The sequence below is a fragment of the Hemiscyllium ocellatum genome, chromosome 26, assembly GCF_020745735.1.
Source record: "Hemiscyllium ocellatum isolate sHemOce1 chromosome 26, sHemOce1.pat.X.cur, whole genome shotgun sequence".
NCBI lineage: Eukaryota > Metazoa > Chordata > Chondrichthyes > Orectolobiformes > Hemiscylliidae > Hemiscyllium > Hemiscyllium ocellatum.
In genome coordinates, this window is record NC_083426.1 from 50,392,549 (window position 1) to 50,414,362 (window position 21,814).

Here is a 21,814-nt window from a genome sequence, read left to right on the forward strand (position 1 = left end):
CACCCCACCCCCCATCACCCACCCCCATGGCCAAACCTTCGGTTCTTGAGGGCTCCTAGTTGGAGTGTTGACATGTGCCCCTCTCCAGCAGACCTGAATGGGGGCTGGGACTGACTCTCCATGGCACTGCCAACCTGTCCATGAAAGCAATCAGACAGTCACCCAGCGTGCTGCAGCTTCTGGGCAATGAAGGCCATTTAGCCAGACATGTCTATCTGCTGCTCCTATCCCTCCCTGGCAAGTCCCTGATTACTGACCCCAAAGGGTCCTCTCCTACCTGCCACTGGGCAGGGTTCAGTCTCTGGCTATGCCAGCTGCCTGGGCCACACATTCCTGATGAAGAGCTAATACTAGAAGTGTTGACTCTCCTGCTCCTCAGATGCTGCCTGATTGACTGTGCTTTTCCAGCGCCACACTTATTGACTTAGTTTCTACCTTGTCCAGCCGTGGAGCTGTCACAGTGAGCGTTCACCAGACTGTTATCACACAATGTCTAAATGAGTCGCTCCCACCGAGGGGTCTGAGCTGGAGAGGTGCAGGAGATAGCCTTGGCAATGCTTCCTCTGAGGCTTCAATACTCTCGTCCTCAGAGAGTGCAGAGGGCAGTTCTGGGGGAGAAACAGGCCGAGAGAGAGAGGGCAGGTGCCACAGCCAGTTGGTGTGTAATGATTGAGAGTGACAGCACAGTTAATTAGAGAATCCCTACAGTGTGGAAACAGGCCATTCAGCCCATCAAGTCCACACCAACCTTCTGAAGAGCATCCCACCCAGACCAAGTACCCACCCACCCTATCCCTGTAACCCTGCATTTCCCACGGCCAATCCACCTAACCAGCACATCTTCGGATTGTAAGAGGAAACCAGAGCACCGGAGGAAACCCACACAGATACTGGGAGAATGTGCAAACTTCGTACAGTCGCCCAAGGATGGTATCCAACTCTGGGCCCTGGCACTGCGAGGCAGCAGTGCTAACCACTGAGCCATCGTGCCACCCTGTTTACTGTTTGACACACCTGGTCTGCTGTGTGTAGGTACATATTAAATGCCCCCTCAGCGTCCTGGTAACATGGGCTAGATCACCTGCTCCATTGCATGTGCTGACTTGAGAGGCAAATAAAATCTGCATTTCCAAGAAGAAAAATTTGACACGGATTCCTATCGGAAATATGGATGCTTCGAAATTCCGGTGCAGAGATTGGGTTTGGTTCTGTACATTCTGAATCACCAATGTTTGTTGCCATAGTAGTACCTTGTGTCAGGGACAAGAATGAACATGTTGGCACTGCCACCCAAGGAGTTGAACCAAGTTGTCCACCTTCAATCTTGAAACACACTGATTTCCTGTGTCTCAAGTCACAGTTCATGGGTGTCAAAGATCCGAACCTTATCTCCCAAGTGTCCTGCTCAATATTTACCCTTTGCCTCATGGATAAGGTAACAACCCAGTTTGTTACCACATTGCTCTCTGTGGGATCTTTCTGTGCACCAATTAACTGAATCAGATACAACAATGAGGAGCAGATGTAGGTCACTCAACCCCTCAAACCTGCTTGTTTCCAACATTAAACAGTGCCTGTATTTCAGCCAAGCAACATTGATTAGAAGTGCTCTGGGATTTCCTGAAGTTGTGAAATGAAGTTGTCCTTACGAAGGTTATAGAGTGGGTTAAGGAGGTGAGTTGTGCTGTGTAGCTGTGATATAGATTACACCCTCCCATTTTACTGTGGCCTGTCCCTTTAAGGCTTTCCCTCAGCTGCGAACGTGTTCTAAATCGCGAGGTGAAAAGAGACTGCTTCCTTGTTTGATAAACAGAGTCAAGAAATTCATGTCAGCTGATTTACAGGAGACCGAGTACAATACAGACTAGTCAGCTGAAAATGTAATTGAACCTTTACCTTGATTACATATTTATGACTAATCTTCATCAGTCCATTGAAGGGTGTAGTTTGGGCACACATTTGGAAGAACCCTTGTTTTATTGCCTGCACTTGATGGTGTATATATATCGTATGCAGCTCTAGGATACTGAGAACAGCTCTTCTACTTCCAAAGGCTTGTCCTGCACCTCTCTACTATTAACAGGTAAGCTTTAGTGATTTAATCTGCTCTGGGGACAGTTTGCAGTTACACTCATAGTGGGTACAGTTGCTCTGGTCAGTCAGTAAACCCGTCAGTATTTACACCTCCTTTTGCACCTCTCAGCCCTCTGGGAACATCCAATGGATTTTTACTCAATGATCCCAGCTGCAAATGTGACCAGAGGAAAAATAGAAATGGCGCTTTCTTTAAGTTTAAAAGTATTTTTCTCAGCAAGTGCTGACTTTCTCAAACTGGAAATAGAAAGAGAAAATAGAAGCAGGGGTAGGCCATTCATCCCTTTGAGCCTGTTCCATCATTCAGTATGGCTGATCATTCAACCTTGTTCTCACTTTCTCTCACACCTTTTGATACCTTTAGCCCTAAGAAATACTTCTAACTTCTTGGAAACATTCAACGTTTTATCCTCAACTGCCTTCTGTGGCAAAAACTTCCAAAGGTTCACCTGTATTTCTGAATGAAGAAATTTCTCATCTCAGTTCTACGTGGCCAGTCCTTATACTGTGACCCTTGTTCTGAACTCCCCAGTCATTGGGATCATTCATCCTCCTTTCACCCTGTCTAGTCCTGTTGTAATTTTACATGATTTTATGAGATCACTTCTCATTCTTCTAAACTCCAATGAATACTACCCTAACAGGTCCAGTTACTGTTCATGTGTCAGTCTGGTGCATTCCCTCCATGGATAGAGCATCCTTCCTCAAATAAAGGAGACCAGGAATGCACAAAATACTCCAGGTATGATCTCAGCAAAGCCCTGTACAAATGCAGAAAGATATCATTGCTCCTGTACTCAAATCCTGCAATAAATAACCAGCATTCCATGGGTGAACCAAATAAGCTTCGAAGTTATCCTGATGCACTCCTTGGTAGGATTAACATTCATCAATTGGATTGAGTTGGCTATGAACTGTTCAAAATGGCAACAACCTATTCAGCAAGTTCCACTATGCATTAAGTAACACCTTCTTAATGATGTAGCAGCACAGATCTAAAAGGAAAGGAAACAAATCCTGGTTTCCAGACCTCACTACCCTTTTAGGACATCCTGCTGTAAGATCTCTGGACAAAACCTGGCTTGTTCAGACACATTGATTATTGGCAGAAACTTACATTTCAGTGGAAATCTTCTCAAACTGAAAGACAGCCACCATCAATAACACAAGCTCCACTTTCTCTCCATTTATTGTACCTTTTCACATGCTTCATTTTCCCTCCCATCACCTCCCAACTTTCTCGTCTCCTGCCTCAGTCCAAGTATCCACTCTCTCAACCCGTTCAACACACATACAAGGATATCTGTGAACAAATACATTAGCAGCAAGACTTGGCTACTTGGCCCTCAAGCACGCTGTATGATTCAATGATCCTGTGTACCTAAGGTAACTATTCACCTCTTGATTATGAAGAAGCTATGTACCTCTGTTTAAAAAACAATTTATGACTGGCAAATGGACAGTGGAGACAGAAGCCCCTGAGCAGGGCATAAGGTGCGCTTTGACCCTGTGTTAAATTGTTTGGAAGTTATGGCCCAGATTTTAGTTTGAGAGGAATGATACTGTATTGTTCTGGAGTTAAACACAGGGATCTGAGGGCTGTCAGTGTAATGAACAGCAAGCATCATTCCTTCATCACTGACCACAACATCCAGGTCTTTATGTCCAAATGGTACATCAAGTTTATCAAACACTCACACAAAGCTTTTCAGTTGTTACAATGCACAATTATTCAGCCCATCGTGTTTCTGAACGCATATCTCCACCTGGCACCATTCACTTGCTTTCTCCAATTAATCCTGGACAAACTCCCCTCTCAGATAATAAGCCCGGTCCCTCTTGAATGCCTTGATTGGACTTGGCTGCAGCATTCTCTCAGGCAGCACATTCCAGACCCTAACCAGTCACCAGATTTCCAAAGATATCTATCATGTCACTTTTGCTTCTGCCAATTATTTCAATTCCTTTATCCCTCAATCTTGACCCTTTCCTGAGTGGGAACAGTTTCTGTCTATTTTGGTGGTATTTGTTTTGGTGAAAACTTTTGCCTGAGTGGTCAGCATAGAAACCAGTTTGTGTGTGTGTGTGTGTTATGGTAGGTTTAAGGGTCTAGAGGTTTGGTTCCCTTCATCGTATAAGTGAAAATTGCCTGAAATTGACCATGAACTAATGCAAAAAGTCAAGGAGGTTCAATGATAAATAATATCGTTGGCGGTTTGAGTTTCTGTGATGTTTTATACTTGTGCTGAAACTGGCTTGTCACCACACCACCCAGTCTAACTTTAACCATTCCAACAGCTGGCTCTTGCACCTGCCTACACTGGAGGAGCCTCATCATATTAAGCTGTTCCCTTGGTTCAAGGGCATGAATAAGCACATTTTAACCCTTTTTAAATGTTAAAAGTGTTTTAATATTCCAAGTAACTGCTTCCCGTACACAGCATCAACTAATAGTTCTGTTTAGTTCCTTTAAAACAGAAACAGAAATTGCTGGAGAAACTCAGCAGGTCTGACAGCACCTGTGGATAGAGAAAGCTTTGAGCCCAGTGACCTCTCTTCACAACAGTTGTTTCCAACTGTTTAAAATCAGGCTGTTCACAATCACCGCCTGGGCACACTGATTCAAATGCCTTGGTTTTGTGATGTACCCAGTTTTGCCTGTATTTAGTATTTCAGTGTAACAAGACATATTCTGCCTGCTTATACTGTGATGTGGATGTGCTGATATTGGACTGGGCTGGGCAAAGTTAACAATCACACAACACCAAGTCATAGTCTAAATGTTTATTTGGAAGCTCTAGCTTTCAGAGTGCTGCACCTTCATCAGGTAGCTGTGAAACAGGATCATAAGACACAGAATTTATAGCAAAGGTTTACAGTAAAATGCAACTGAAATGATACGTTGATTAAACCTAGATTGCTGTTAAGTCTTTCATCTTTTAGAATGGGTTGCAGGTTTCAGTTTATTAATATGTATATTCTAGAAATTCTTTAAAGTCCCATTCTTGAGATAAATTAAGGTTTATTAAAAAAAAGTGACATCTCAGTTCAGACAATGCATTAAAGGTGTGAGGTTAGAGTTTGTCTATATCCCAATCTTGAGTCAGACTGGTTCTATTTCCAAAGTAGGAATTTATAAAATATTACACAGCTTGCGCTGTCTTAAAGAAGCTATTGTGTCTGCAATTATTGATGGGAAACAGAAGAAAATATTGTTTCTGCAAAATTGATAGATTTTGAGCACTGTGTAGGTCTGGCTGATTGCCATGAAGCACATTTAAGAAATATTGTTCACATATGTTGTATTTTCATTTTACAAAGGATCCCTGACACTGAGCTAATGGAGCCAGTGCCTGAAGCTGGTGTCATTGGCTGCTCTGGTCACTCAGAGAATCTTCTCAGCGTGAATATGAATGGGTTGAAACCTCGCAGAGTGGTGGAAGTCCATATCATGCGCAGCTTGAGTCTAAGAGAAGCTGATTTGAGAGGGAAGGAGCTGAAGTGGAGATCACTTCCAACAAAGATGCCACAAGGAAGTCTCAGCCGCCCGGAAGGAGCTGGGTTGCGTGAGTCGGGGACAGTAGGCAGGAAGAGTGAAAGGAAGCAGGCTGAAACAGAAAGCCTAACACATCGAAATGACGGCCTCCCTCCAATCAATAACTCTTTGAGCACTGACACGGCTGTGGTGAAGGAAGCTGGCAAAGAAAGGAACAAGGACGCAAAAAGAGGGAGGAGGTCTCAAACGTTCTTCGGGAAGATCACCAGCCTCCTTTGGAGAAAAAAAGGTGATGAAAAGAAAGAGGATGGATGTACAAAATCCAAGGAGCTTGGTGCTCCTCAGGCAGAACATACTCCTGAAGAGAATGGGGAGCAGTTACTCAGTGAGAGCCAGAGGACACCAGGAGACCAGCAGATCAACCCTCACAAAACCAAGGTCCGGAGGAAAAGCAGCTTGCGCAGAGTTTTCTCTTTTAAGAAGAATAATTCAGAAGTGAAAGAATTTGGATGGGGAGGTCCAGGAGCCAGCAAGGTTAAAGCAGAACATCCCAAGCAACTGGCTCTGAAGGCTGTGTGCAGGCCCAGGCTGAATAAAACAGGTAGGACAGATTGACTGATTTTCCAGCTGGATAAATATCCTGGAGCCAGTTATCCCATTAAGCAAATCAGGCTTTTTTTCATAACTTCCTCCTGCAACATGAACATGTCTGTGCAAATCATTATCATTTGTTCTTCTTCATTCAAGCTCATTTCCCGACCTACTGTAAATGTCATTATTTGTTTTGTACCTGGCTCCTCAGGTATATCTCTATGATGGGAATTTTGACAGAATCAAAATTACTTTTAGATTAGATTACTTTAGATTAGCTTATTTACAGTGTGGAAACAGGCCCTTCGGCCCAACAAGTCCACAACAACCCGCCGAAGCGCAACCCACCCAAACCCATTCCCCTACATTTACCTCTTCACCTAACACTACGGGCAGTTTAACATGGCCAGTTCACCTCACCTGCACATTTTTGGATTGTGGGAGGAAACCGGAGCACCCGCAGGACACCCACGCAGACACGGGGTTTGAGAATGTGCAAACTCCACACAGAGAGTCGCCTGAGGCGGGGTATGATCCGGGTCTCTGGCGCTGTGAGGCAGCAGTGCTAACCACTGTGCCACCGTGCCGCCCATGAATTTTAGTTCCATACATTTCTGAAAAAAGTCAGTTTGATATTAGAAGCCAGCCATTCAGCCCCTTGAGCATGCTCTGCTACTCCATTCAATCATGGCTGATCTGCACCTTCTCTCGATTGGCTGGGTTCCATTAGTGCCCTTACCTGCTGAGGACTTATCCATCTGATTGACCTCATCGACCCACACTCTCCAGCCTTTATAGGAGTGGGGGCGTGGAGAAAGAGTTCCAGGTTTACATTACCATCTTTCAACTCATCTTTGCGGTGTCTGTCAATCTCTATCAAACCAGCCACACCTACTGCTGATGTCCCCCAGATGGAGGGGTTACTGATTGCCATCCAGGAAGGGGGAAGGATATACTTGTTACACACTAAGGTCTGTACAAGATGCTCTCTCAGTTTTGGTGATGTCAATCATATAATCAACCTGAGCCTTTGATGGGAGCTGGATTTCTGAGTAAGCCATAAATTGTTTGTATATTCACATGACCAGGTGTTAATTTGCCTCCAGCAGGGTATTTTACCTTGAATAATCCCTCATAATATAAGGCACTGGGCATGGATACCTTGGTATTCAAGAATCTAACAAATATTTGTCACAACGAGCAGATTATTGTATTACTTTCCTCAGGCATATAAGTTTCCAGGTTAACATTAAGTTATTGAGTTACACAGAGCCACATTCTTCCAGTAGAGTGTCATGCTTCAAGTGATCCAAGGTATGATGGAGTATGAGACTTCAAGTCATATGCCATGATGCAGTGGTGATGTCATATTTCTTATAGGTACATTGACTGTGAGACTTAATAGAACAGGGGCTAACAGCTTTAACAATATTATTCACTGCAGCTCAATCCTATCCTCATGGCTTTCACACATGCACGTCAAAATGTAGAGCAAATAAATACAAATCATCAAACTGTTTCTCCTGTGCAAGGGTGAATGCAAAGAAGCAATTTGATTCAACTCAATCAGCACACCCCTCTCTAGAGGTCTCAGTGTGTTCAGAAAGTATGTAAAATATTGATAGAATAATGTTCAAGATCCAATTGTCCTGAAGCTAGAACCCGAGTTTCTGTGGCCATTTGCTTTGGTAATCAGGATGCATTCTGGGTGACACCATCGACCCTTGGTCACCCCTTTGAATTCCAAAATTAGCAGCTACCTAGTAATGGACTGCAGCAGTCACAAACACACAAAATGCACGCATGTCTCAAAGTGCCTGGCAAAACACAATCATGGGCCAACTAATTGGGAAAAGTAACACCTGTAAATAGAATTGGTGGGGGACTCCTTCTCCATCCAGACTGTTTCTCTCCTGCATTTGCTGCTGACTGGCTCACTGAAGGGGGTCACAGGAAGAGGAGGCGATGAAAAGATGATGGGGAGAAACAGAGAACAGGATTTTACAGGCTATTAAAATAAATAACAAAATCCTGGCTATGTCCGGAAGTATGGAATCCAACAGAAAGGAGCTATTGATAATTAACAGAACCATCATTAGAGTGTATGATTTATCATCAGCAGTTTATAGGTACCACAAATTGAAAGGATGAAAAAGTAATGGCCAATGAGCAATGTAGGTTCATTGGAAAAGTAAGATGGACAGAGGGCAGACTAAGGAAGAGAAATTTCAGATGTTTAGGTTTTTTTCACCAAAGCTGAGGTGAGAGATGAAGGAAGGAAGTGTATGTGAGAGTGAGAGCAAGTGTGAGTGTGCGACTGCGTGTGTGTGAGAGTGACTGTGTGTGTGTATAACAGTGACTCTCTCTCACTCCCTGACACACAATGTCACTCACAGAGTGTGTGTGTGTACAACTGTTCACACTTTACTGTCATCCCCTCCTTCTCCAAAGACCTGGTGCAACATCGTGGGCCGAAGGGCCTGTCCTGTGCTGTAACGTTCTATACATTAGGCTGTGGAGGAAGCTCCAGCCAGAGGGGCAATCTGCTTTCTCACTAGTTTAGTAAGAAGTCCTCCAAAGCTAGCTCAGAGTGGGTGCCCTGGAGATGAACACAGGACCATGGATGTAGGTTTGCTTGCTGATCTGGAAGGTTAACTTTCAACTCAGCGAGCTAACCTACATCCAGAACCTCAATCTGAGCAATAAATCTTCTCAAAACTCGCTAACAAGGAGCTTTAAGGTCAGGCCTGATCTCCATTCCTTCACTTGGTGCCTAGGATTTGTCTTTAGCTTTACTTGTTGACTGGAAGAAGGAAAAAGGATTAGTAAGCTCTAGGACATGGTACTTTCTATAGGTCATTGATGACTGATTTACAAGTGATCAATTTGATGCAGTTTTTGTTCAGCAGGTTGTTCATGTTTTCTTCATCCATTCATGTTGAATGTTGTGCTAAACCAGCACTAACACAACAGCAGCTGAAGGAGACTAAGAAGCTCTTTAGAAAGTCCCTTGTACTTCTCAAAGGCTGGCCAGTGGGTTTAAAACAAAGCAGGAAATGTTGGAAATGCTCAGCCTGCCCAGCAGCGTCTGTGCAAACATGCACCGACGTCAGTGAAACTGTTTCTTTCCCCACAATGCCTGTTGAATTTGCTCTTTGCTTTTCAGATTTCCAGCCTCTGCAGTACTTTGCTCTGCTATTGTATGTTCGATACTGGGCATTGGCACATGTGGTCAGTTTTGGTTTAAGATAAGCAAATCCTTATCACTCAAATCAAAATGTGATCTTTCTGCTAACAAAGTCCACTTGTGTGAGTAGAAGCCACATGCTATGATAAGTGAATTGGTTGGTGCTAATTTACTGGAAGGTTTTGCTGTTATTAAACTCGAAAAGGAAACAAGGAGTCACGTACTCATTAAATATGCCACTGTTAGTTCAAGATATTCTCATTTGTAGATGAGGTTATTGTTTGCAGCACGTGTGCAGGTCAAGTGTATTGGTTGTTGCTGCTTGGATGTTACATAGGGCCAGCTTTGAGGAAATTGCATTATATGATTGACCAGGTAGTGTGTAATTATCTGAAGCAGTGGCTGTAAAGTTTATCATACTGAACCTGAGTTTTTGATGGACTTTATAAACATAGTTAAAAATCACACAACACCAGGTTATAGTCCAACAGGTTTAATTGGAAGCACTAGCTTTCGGAGCGCTGTTTCCTGTCCCTGCACTGTTACGGCTGGTTGTCCCCCAGGGATGTGGAGTCATAGAGATGTACAGCACAGAAACAGACCCTTCAGTCCAACTTATCCATTGCGACCAGATATCCTAACTTAATTTAGTCCCATTTGCTATCACTTGGCCCACCTAATGAAGGGGCAGCTCTGCGAAAGCTAGTGCTTCCAATTAAACTTGTTGCCAGCATCTCCAAATCTTTTATAAACAAAGACATTGGAAACAGAGATAAAGGGTTTTTGGCAAATCTGCAAAAAAAGGTTCAACACCAACTGAGACTCTGGTTCCCAATTCCTAACATCCAAGACTGTGAGGAGCAGTGAGAGTAAAAAATGAGGTCTGCAGATGCTGGAGATCACAGCTGCAAATGTGTTGCTGGTCAAAGCACAGCAGGTTAGGCAGCATCTCAGGAATAGAGAATTCGACGTTTCGATCCTGATGAAGGGCTTATGCTCGAAACGTCGAATTCTCTATTCCTGAGATGCTGCCTAACCTGCTGTGCTTTGACCAGCAACACATTTGCAGGAGCAGTGAGACCCATAATTTCACTTCCTGGCCCTTCTTTAGAGAAATAAACCTCCGGACTTAAGGGTAGAATGGATGAATGGAATTCATTGGATTGCTCTATAGAGAGCTGGCATTGACTTAATGGGCCATGGCCTTATTCTGTGTCCATTCTCAGAACTGCAGTGGTGCAGGAGAGCTCGGTATCATCACATGGAAACTTGTACTATCCTTTTGGACCAGGTTGCCAAGGGGCAGCATGTCATTGAGAGACAGGGTGGGGTGGCCAAGAAGATGACATGTTGCAGCTGTACAGGATATTGGTGAGGCCACTTTTGGAATACTGCGTTCAATCTGTGTGGAGAAAAGATTTACAAAGATATTGCCGGTATTGGAGGGTTTGAGTTATATGGAGAGGCTGAATAGGCTGGGGCTGTTTTCTCTGGAGCTTCTGAGACACATGGTTGATCTTTATAGGGGTTTATAAAATCCTGAGTGGCATAGATAGGGTGAACAGCCAAGGTCTTTTCCCCAGAGTAGAGAAGTTCAAACGTTTAAGGTGATAAGGGAAAAATATAAAAGGGACCAAAGGGTCAATGTTTTTACACAGAGATTGGTGTGTGTGTGGAGTGAGCTGCCAGAGAAATTGGTGGAAGCTGGTACAATTACAACATTTAAAAGGCATCTGGATGGAAATGTAAATAGGAAGGGTTTAGAGGGATCTGGGCCAAATGCTGGCAAATGGGACTCAGATTAATTTAGGATATCTGGTCAACATGAATGATTTGGACTGAAGGGTCTGTTTCTGTGCTGTACATCTGTATGACTCTATATCCCTGGGGGACAACAAGCAGTAACAGTGCAGGGACAGGAAACAAACATCTTTTGCTACAATTAGATAGCAAAGAATCAGACGAAAGCTGTCCCAAACTGCCGGATGGCAGTGGGCAGGTACTGGAAGGTGGGATGCTCAGCTCTGCTGGAGACAGATGGGGAAAGATAAGGAGGGAATGTTTTACCTTAATCACTGAAATGACTCGAAGAGAGCTGTCTAGACACTGGCAGCACCAGCAACTGAATCGAGCGCATTCAAACCTGGAATTCCAGGAAAGATGGGAATGGTTTAGGAGGCAACAACATATTTGGGACTTTGGAAAGGAAGTGGAATTCTGAGATAGGGCAGCAGTTTGAAAAAATAGTGATGGGGTCTGGATCATTATCACGTTCCACATTTATGTTGATGTGAATGAATGCTTTTATTTAAACTAAATCTCACAAAATCTGCTCTAAACTGTTCAAATCTCAGCTGCTCGCACATGTAATGAAACTAAACGCTTTCTGACATGAGAAAGCATAGATTTGAAATATTCAGCCATGTGCTGTACCTCTGTAAATGACAGTTTGTGTCTTTGCCTACCAGAGATGTCCAGTCTGACAGACAGCAGGAATTGTGCACTGAGCTCTCCTGCAGCTTGTAGTTGTGCCTTTCACACTGTCTTCGATCACTTTTGTGAAGTCACCTTGAGACCTGAGTGTACCCTCTGTGTGTTCTGTTCCAGCCCGCGACTCTGAGTCTGTGTACGAGCAGGTGTCCGAGGAAGTGGATCGGATAGTTCAGACTCTTGAGTCCAGTGGAGACAAAGAGAAGTGTCTGAAGGAAACACATGCAGTTGAAGAATTGGAAACAGATGGGCCAAGACAATCCGGTGAGTATTGACAGCCATCACAACAGGAGTTAGGCTATTGCTGCACAAACATCCCCTTGTACTGACTGGGTGATTCATTCACCAAAATGAACGACGTGGGCAAAGCCTCCCTCTGTGTAATATAGAATAGAATTGTAGCTGAAAATGTGTTGCTGGAAAAGCGCAGCAGGTCAGGCAGCATCCAAGGAACAGGAGATTCGATGTTTCGGGCATAAGCCCTTCTTCAGCTTATGCCCGAAACGTCGATTCTCCTGCTCCTTGGATGCTGCCTGACCTGCTGCGCTTTTCCAGCAACACATTTTCAGCTCTGATCTCCAGCATCTGCAGACCTCACTTTCTCCCAGAACAGAATTGTAATCAGCTTTAAATGGGATAACAATTCAGTGACACATTGCCAGGTAGTTTGTCCAAATACCGAATTATCTTCTGATTATGGCAAGAACAGGGGTAACAAAAGCTTTGAAAATGTGGACCGCTGCTCAGATTTGTGCATTGACTGCTCTCTGGCAGAGGACAAAAACCAAAGACCCTGGCGCTGCTCCTGACCCAGGCCCCGGCCCTGACCTGGTCGCGGTGGTCCCAAACCTACCCTAGCACAGGAGTCTCACATCCCACCTCAGCGCAAGGAGTCCTCTAAAGCTTCAGAATCCAGATATTGGGCCCCCAGTGTACCCCACCTCCCTCCATACCTGTTCCAGAGTCAAGGCATGTCATTAAAGGCACATCCAGCTGAAAGTCATATTTATTTCTACCCAGGCTATTGATAAAAATCAAATAGCAAACGCTTTCCCAGGTGCCACTGTGCTTTCAGTGCCTAGGTGAAAATATCCTTTCCTGTCAGTCTGTCATGTTCCTTTGCAGCATGTCTGTCTCACTTAATTATAACCTTTCAGTCGTGTGCTGTGAGTAGAACTCCAGTGTAATGCAGACGGAGGGCTGCACTATTGGAGGTGCCATCTTTTTGTTGAAATGTTAAATCAAGAACATTTGCCTGTTTGAGTGGATGCAATGTATCCCGAAGCACTATGTCGACAAGCTAGACCCTTAGTTTCGTGTCCTCTCCAATGTTTAACCTTCAACTAATATTCTACCTACATTTACAAAGAGAGAGAATATGTTGAGAGGGCCACAGAGCCCTCACCTTTATTCTGCTAATTTGAAAAATAATTGATAAAGGTGAACACAGACATCCTAAAACTGAAGGTATAATAAATAGTTGGGCTCCATTAGCTAACACAGTTACACCAGTTCAACATCTGCACTGCTGAGGTGTTCCCTGGGGCCTAGCTTCTTGGTTTGCCTCAAAAGTGATGATGGTACAGTCTTAGGAGTGTAACTCACTTTGTTGGCTAATATTTCAATCCTGGTACTCCATTACAACAGGAGATTTCATCTCCTTCAACTGTTAAATGAGATTTTCTATAAAAAGGGAATATAAGATAAGGAGATTTTCCATTAATTATTGGATAATATGGCTCACAATATGGATACTGGGCAGGATGGGAGTAAACAGGCCTGAGATTTTGGTCTAATTCTCTTTACCTGAATTCATCCCGAATGGTCTTAGTGACATCCTGCCTTTTTTCTCTTTCTAACAGTAGATAACTCCATTTCCAAAATTATTACAATACTCCAAAATGTCGGTGACCGTGTTGATACAGAGGTAAGAAGCAGGAATTTCTTCTGTTCATTTTCTGGGAGGGCTAGTATTTATTGCCCAGCACCATTTTCCTCTGGGAAAAGGCAGGAACTGTTCTTGTACTGTGGCAGTCCGTGTGGTGAAGATGCTCCCACTATGCTGTTTGGAAGGGAGTTCCAGGAATTGTGATTCAGTGGCAATGAAGCAATAGCAATTATATTGTGAAGTCAGGACAATGGGTGATGTGGAGGTGACAGTGATCTTAATGTACTTCCTATCCATGTCGATGTCAGGAGAGGTCATGAAAATGAGGGTTATTACTGAAGAAAGCTTTCATACAGTATTGACCTGCGGCACAGAAGCTGTGTTGACCTGCTACAAAGCAATGTATGATAAGGCCTTTCGATCAGAAATAGGCCATTCAGCCCATTGAGACTGTTTTGCCATTCAATCAGATCATAGCTAATCTGATAATCCTCAACCCCACTTTCCTGCCTTCTCCTCAGAAGTCTTGATTCCCTTACCGATTTATAAATTGTCTATCTTCGCCTTGAATATACTTAATGACCCAGCCTCAACAGCTCTCTGTTGTTTTAAGAAAAATCCATAAATTCACAACCCTCTGAAAGAAGAAATTCCTCCTCATCTCTTTCTTAACTGACCTCTTATTCAGAGATTATGACTCTCTCAGATGAGGAAACAACCTTTCCATACCTATCCTGTTCTTTCTTTGGGCTGATATCCTTTTTCCCAATCCATCCCAGGTCAAGTTCTGGCCCATCAAAGTCAATGGAGAAATCTTCCCAAACGTGGAACATTTCCCATACCTGGGAAACCTTAGTCATTTAAGGCAGATGCTGATGTGGAGATTTAACATCACGGCCAATCTGCAAGTGCTGCTTTTGGACATCTAAGAATGAGAGTCCTCAACAGTGACATCATGATCCTTGAGTATAAGCCAGTCATTCTTTATACTCTTATATATATCTCCAAAACATGAAACACATATAGACACCTTCTTAACACCCTGGAGAAATACCATCAACAGTGTTTGAGACAGATTCTCCACATTAGCTGGGAGGATAGGCATACTAACTTCACATCCCTGAAGCAGCCAATCGCATCTGTATATGATCATCCAAAACCAGCTTCGCTGGACCAACCATGTGCTTGATGCCTGAGTTCCAATTGCCAAAGCAAATCATCTTCAACCAGATCAAGGAAGGAACTCAAATAAAAGGAGGATGAAAGAAGTATTTCAAAGTCTTCCTGAAAATTCTCGTCAACATAGACATTAATGAATGGACACCCTCTTTCAGAAGAAACCAACTTGGAGGAAGCTCCTGTATGAAGGGCACTATTCTTTGAGAACATCCTGTCAGTAAGAGGATGGACGGAAAAGAAGCTGGCGAAAGGAATGTCAATGATCTCAGGGGTGTGGACCACTTCCACCTCCTGAGAACAGCTGCCAAATGAGCGTGTGGAGATGGAGCTGTTAGATTGGGCTCATCAAAGCCCACACCTAGAGACATAGAATTTCCTCAGTGGACAATCAGACTTGTTAGTGAGTGATTGCCAATGATGATCAAGCCTTTCAAGTCCTCTAACAATCTTAATTGCTTCAATGAAATCAATTCTCATTCGTTTATATTCCATGAGTAGACATCCCAATCTACTCAAACTCTCTTCTTATGGCTGTCCATCTGTACCTGGTCCCTGCCTGTAAACTTTGTTTGGACTGCTTCTGATGCCAGTATATCCTTCCTTACATAAGGCAACCAGTACTGTTAACAGCTGTACTCTTAGTTTTAGCAAAACCTCCCTATTTTTATACTCCATTCCCTTTCAAACAAAGACCAACATTCTATTTGCCTTCCCTATGAGCTGCTGAACTTAGATACTAATGTTTTGTGGTTCACAATTGAAAGCATAGATCTGATACGCACTGACCCTGGAAAATTCCTTGGCTGGGCTGAAAGGAAGTTTTTCCTCTTAAAGATGAAGTTGACCCAATATTTCCAAAGACGGTTTCCATTATCAGAGTGGACGGAGGAATGTGAGAAGAATTATACAAAAGATGTGATTGTGTCACAGCAACAGGTAGTAAAGATTGAATGACAGAAAATGTGCCAAAAGCTGATTTTTAAAAAATAATATATGGACACATTTGTATAACAGGAGAAATATTTTGTATTTGCCTGTCTTTTGCTGTATATGTAATTATTAATAACTTTGCTTTGATTAGCTTATTATAAATTAAGATTGTTCATGTAAAATCTGTAGTTTCAATCACAAAGTCTCACTGAGTTCCTGATTTCTCATTTATCGCTGACAGCTCCAAGGAGATGTGTTGCTTTCCACATTCTTCCAGACCATCAGCTACAATTCCTTCAAAGAACTGGCAGATCAATACATCCAAACTGAAGTGAGGAGCAAAGTGACCCAGGAGAACCCCGACCTGGTCAAGTTTGCTTTTACCCTCGATTTTACTGCGAAGGTAGCGGGGCTGTGTACCCATCAGATCAAACAGATTACCGGCTTCGGGAGCCAGTATCTCCGGGAGACTTGTTGGCACCTGCCCAGTTTTAGTGTGCAGGTGGGTGCTAACTACATCTTGCCCAGTCAGAAAGATGGAAGAGCTGTGATTATGAGGGGGCAAACCGTTCAAACTGGTTAGGGTCATGTTACTGAAGCCATTATGTATCATAAAGCTACTTAAAATGTAAAAGCAGGACATTCAATCCAATTGTTCTACTATAGAGAGAGAGTTCCTCAAAATTCCTTTTCACTGTAATTTCCTGTCCCCATCTCCGAAAGCTCCCAAACACTTCATTCCCTTTGTAAGTATCAGGCCTCTCCCTAAATGCATTAGCTACTCTTTGTGAAACAAACTCTCCGAAATATTCCCTGTCCTTTGTTGTTGGCAATCGTATGTTTATGTTTCATTTATCTTGAATTCCATCCTAAGTTTCCCCACATTCATTCTGTCAAACCTTTTTATAGCTTTAAAGATTTCTGCTCGATCACCAGTTTCCCAGAGACCACCTTCTCAACCTGTGTGATCTTTCTCAGTTCCCTGGGAATCTTTCCACATCTGTCCCCAGTGCTGCAGTTTCCTCTTTTGTTTGTGATGTAACAAATGGGATTGTGCAATATTCAAATCGGAGTCAGCCAATGTTCTGTGTAAATGCTATTACCTCCCGGTTTTGTGTCCTATTCCTCTCGGAATGAATCCCAGTATCTTTGTTTCGCTTTTGTGATCTTACCAATTTGTGTAAACACTTTTCACAATCCATGACTCTGTTTGAAGGTGTCCTCGCTCTACCATCATGTTTTATTTTATACCTTCCCAGGATGAAGTGATTATTAATAGCTCCCACCAACACAAACCATTTCATTCTGCTATACTGAACTTCCTTTGCAATGTCTTCACCCTTGTATAGACCAGTTTATAGTTCCTACATCTTTCTGTAGTCTCCCCACACTATTAGGTAAATCCCTGAATTGGTATTATCTACACATTTTGACATATGTCCAAATTGTGAGGTGTAATTTATCGTGTTAGTAATTTTGGTCGAATAACAATTACTCTTCAGGGACTGACCAATTCTGTGGGTTAGTTTATTTCAAACAGTAAAAGTTATAAAACAGACATTACAGCAAGCCAACTGATTTGTGTGTGTGAGCATAGAACATAGAGCAGTACAGACCCTTCAGCCCATGCTGTTGTGTCGATCATTTATCTTAATCTAAGATCAACCTAACCTACACACCCCTCAATTTACTGCTGTCCATGTGCTTGTCCAGCAGTCACTTACATGTCCCTAATGTCTCTTGACTCTACTACCACTGCTGGCAGTGCATTCCACACACCCACCACTCTCTGTGTAAAGAACCTCCCTCTGACATCTCCCCTAAACCTTCCTCCAATCACCTTAAAATACTGACCCCTCATGACAACCATTTCTCCCCTGGAGAAATGTCTCTGGCTATCTACACTATCTATGCCTCTCATTATCTTGTACACCTCTATCACGTCACCTCTCTTCCTCCTCTCCAGTGTGAAAAGCCTGAGCTTACTCAACCTCTCTTCATAAGACAAACCCTCCAATCCAGGCAGCATCCTGGTAAATCTCCTCTGCACCCCCATCTATATCCTTCCTATAATGAGGTGGCCAAAACTGGACACAATATTCCAAGTGTGTTCTAACCAGGGTTTTATAGAGCTGCAGCAAAACCTCGCAGCTCTTAAACTCAAACCCCTGTTAATGAAAACCAAAACACAATACGCCTTCTTAACAATCCTATCAACTTGGGTAGCAACTTTGAGGGATCTATGTACATGGATCCCAAGATCCCACTGTCCCTCCACACTGCCAAGAATCCTGTCTTTAACCCTGTATTCAGCATTCAAATTTAACCTTCCAAAATGAATCACTTCGCATTTATCCAGATTAAACTCCATCTGCCACTTCTCAGCCCAGCTCTGCATCCTGTCAATGTCTTGTTGTAGCCTGCAACAGACCTCGACACTACCTACAACATCACCAACCTTTGTGTCATCGGCAAACTTACTAACCCACCCTTCCACTTCTTCACCCAAGTCATTTATAAAAACTACAAAGAGCAGAGGCCCAAGAACAGATCCCAGCGGGATACCACTGGCTACCAACCTCCAGACGGAATACCGTCCATCCACTACCACTTGCTGTCCTCTTTCAGCCAGCCATTTCTGTATCCTAAGGCACATTTCCCTGTTCCCATACCTCCCAACTTTCTGAATGAGCCTACCATGGGGAACCTTACCAAGTGCTTTACTAAAATCCATATACATTATATCCATTGCTCAACCTTCGTCAATTTGTCTGCACACAGACAGACTCACAATAGGATAATCCCCCAGGCAGAGTCACAGCACTATATACGCTCATAGAGCACAGAGACACCTTTAAAAGTGAGCAGACGGCAGTGGTGAGTGAATTTCTTTGGAAGCTTTCTTTTCTGATGTCACTCCTGAAATAATTCAATGGAGGCCAGGATCCCGTCACCTAGTCAGCCTTTATTTATACATTCATAGTACTTAACACTGATCCTGAGTGTTAGCTCTGAGTGAACAGAATGTCTGACATTGCTGTTTATCTGTCAGCCAGGATGCCCTGATTGGGGCTGTTAATCTGGTCGAATCAGGGAATTCATTTTCTGAGGTCCACCTAGCTAACCTTGTTTGGATCACGGAACTACATCCACCTGATCAAGTTCCCTCAGGATCTTCTATGTTCCAACTGAAGTCACTTCTCACTCATCAGAAGAATACAGGCCTGGCCTGCCTAGCCTTTCTTCAGATGAACTCATTTTAGGTATTTGTCTGGTAGTGTTATTGATAAATAAGATTTGATAAGTATCCTGGGGAATGCTCTTTATTTCTTCTGATGCTGATCCATGTTCTGTGTGTTGAGATGCCACACAACAGACAAAGAACACTGATCGGAACTGTCCCACCTTCACATAATGACCCGATTTGATGTTTAACATCAGGGAAAATGTCCTTTTGAACAGATCTGTTCCTTGTTCAAATGAGAGGGTTGAGGCCTCAGGCCAGGCCTCAATTCCAGCTAAGAACACCTGCCAGTATCTCCAAAGGTCTCTAATCCACCCCAAACCTTGGCCCCAAACCCATTCCCTGCACTAGGCCCCAGACTTCACCCCAGGCACATGATCACCCTCAGGCCTGCAATCCTTCTCCCTGAGGCAAAGGCGAGCACTGCAGATGCTAGAGATTAAAGTTGAGAGTGTGATGCTGGAAAAGCACAATAGGTTAGGCAGCATCCAAGGAGCAGGAAAATCCATGTTTCAGGCAAAAGCCCTTCATCAGACCTACTCTGCGTTTCCAGCACATCACTCTCAACATCCTTCTCCCCTGAGCTTGGCCTTCCCCAGAATAAGCCTCTGGGATCATACTGTGAAAAGCTAGAGTTGTTTCTTTTGTTTTGGAACATGGTTGTTGTTAACATTTTCTGCCTCTTGCCTAGTGGTGATGGGTATTTTTCTGAAAATGTCAGTAACAGCTTTGATACAACTGAGTAGCTTGCCCGACCATTTCTGAGAGCAGTTTAAGAGCATGTGCCTCACTGAGGGACTGGTGTCACACATTGATTCAATAGGAGTTGGGAGGTTATGTTGAGTCTGTACAGGACATTAGTTAGGCCACTTTTGGAATATTGTGTGCAATTCTGGTCTCCCTCCTGAAGGAAGGGTTCAGAACTGATTTACATGGATGTTGCCAGGGTTGGAGGGTTTGAACTATAGAGAAAGATTCAACAGACTGGGGCTGTTTTCCCTGGAGCTTTGGAGGCTGAGGGGTGACCTTATAGAGGTTTATAAAATCATGAGGGACATAGATAGAGTAAACAGACAAGGTATTTTCCCTGGGTTACAGGAGTCCAGAACCAGAGGGCATAGGTTTAAGGTGAGAGGGGAAAGTTTTAAAAGGGACTAAAGGGGCAACTTTTTCGTGCAAAGGGTGTTGTGTCTATGGAATGAGCAGCCAGGGGAAGTGGTGGAGGCTAGTACAATTACAACATTTAAAAGGCATCTGGATGGGTACATGAATAGGAAGGGTTTAGAGGGATATGGGCCAAGTGCTGGCAAATAGGACTACATTAATTTAAGCTATCTGGTTGGCATGGATGAGTTGGACCGAAGGGTCTGTTTCTGTGCTGTGTATCTCTATGACTCTGTATAACTGGCTAATAATGAAAGTGTTAGTGAATCTGTCTCACCATTACTGAGATCAGCTTCTTACCTCCAAATGTTTAACATTGATTTCAGATTTCCAAATAACTGCAGTGGAATTTGAATTCCAACCTTCTCCAGATTATTAGCCTCATAAAGTATGTTCTGTAGATGGTTTTGTGACCACATCATATGACCACCAAACCCACTTTGTGCAATTTTCTACCTTTTCAGCAGGAAACAGCAAACAACACGGAGAAAATTCCAAGTCCAGATTGAAGAGCGAAGGTCAAATCAAAGACTGATTTTCTTGCCTGGGGATGGCCACCACTTCCTGAAGCTTTAGACTAAATCAGCACTCAAACATCCTGACTTAGAAATGTATCGCCGTTCCTTCACTGATATATTTTGTCGCTGAGTCAAGATCCAGGAAGTCCCTCCCTAACGGAATTGTGGGTGGTTCACCGCTACCTTCTGCAGGACGGTTGGGGATAGACAATAAATGCTGGGCTCACCAGTGACTCCTACATCCTGTTAATAAATCCCTCTTTAAAGAAACTATAGTTTTGGATAAGATTATCAGTCTTTTACTGTTACATTGGCAAGTGGAATCCACAGATGGGTGACAAAATGTCTGTACGAGGAGCTGCAGTTAGCCTGGTCTCTGCACTGCTGCCTTCCACTGAGGGAGCCAAGTGAATGGCCTTCCTGTGGTAGACTTGGCTGGGAACAGGTAGATCCCGGCTCCAGAATGTGTCTTTAATCTGAGAATAACCTTTGATTTGTTCTGAATGGATCATTGGTAGAGTCTTCCAACCAACCCTGACCCTCTGGGGATCAGAGCAGAAAGGAAGTGGTAGATATTGGCAGAATTACAATGTTTAAAAGGTTTGGAGGGATATGGGCCAGGAGCAGGCTGGTGGGACTAGTTTTGTTCAGCATGGACTGGTATGGTCCGAAGAGTCTGTTTCTGTGCTGTAAGAGTGTGACTCTCTGATCTGCAGAAGTTCCATCATTGAGTTTGTATAAAACAGACAACAATAGATTTCTAAGTGAAACGGAAATCAAAGGAATATGAGGATGCGGGTGTGGAATGGTGCTGAAGCAGGTCTGTTTGAATGATAGAGCAGGCCTGAGACTGATTGGCCTACTCCTGCTGCTATTACCACTGTTTTATCATTCCATCTCCATGCACGCTGTATTCTGAGGTTAGAAACCTTGCACTATAATGTTTCTGGTGAAATGTCTGTCTGTTCACGTAGTATCTGCTGTACACGTGTTATTGGTAGCTACACAGTTCCCAAAGCCAGCTGAGATATTT

The 21,814-nt window shown here is 43.5% G+C and overlaps 1 protein-coding gene across 3 annotated transcripts; it reads left to right on the forward strand.

Moving 5' to 3' along the window:
• The first annotated feature begins 1,827 nt into the window (after nucleotides 1–1,827).
• On the forward strand, nucleotides 1,828–21,570 carry LOC132828241 (uncharacterized). 3 transcript variants are annotated; one of them, XM_060845203.1, is made up of 6 exons: nucleotides 1,828–2,083; nucleotides 5,416–6,191; nucleotides 11,976–12,122; nucleotides 13,721–13,785; nucleotides 16,097–16,357; nucleotides 20,728–21,570. In XM_060845203.1, the coding sequence occupies exons 2-6, from the start codon at nucleotides 5,435–5,437 to the stop codon at nucleotides 20,770–20,772; spliced, it is 1,275 nt and encodes a 424-aa protein (XP_060701186.1). In that variant the 5' UTR covers nucleotides 1,828–2,083; nucleotides 5,416–5,434; the 3' UTR covers nucleotides 20,773–21,570. The 3 variants fall into 3 exon arrangements, with proteins under 3 accessions (XP_060701186.1, XP_060701187.1, XP_060701188.1); XM_060845204.1 differs by having other exon boundaries at nucleotides 20,731–21,570; XM_060845205.1 differs by having other exon boundaries at nucleotides 13,724–13,785.
• Nucleotides 21,571–21,814: the final 244 nt, after the last annotated feature.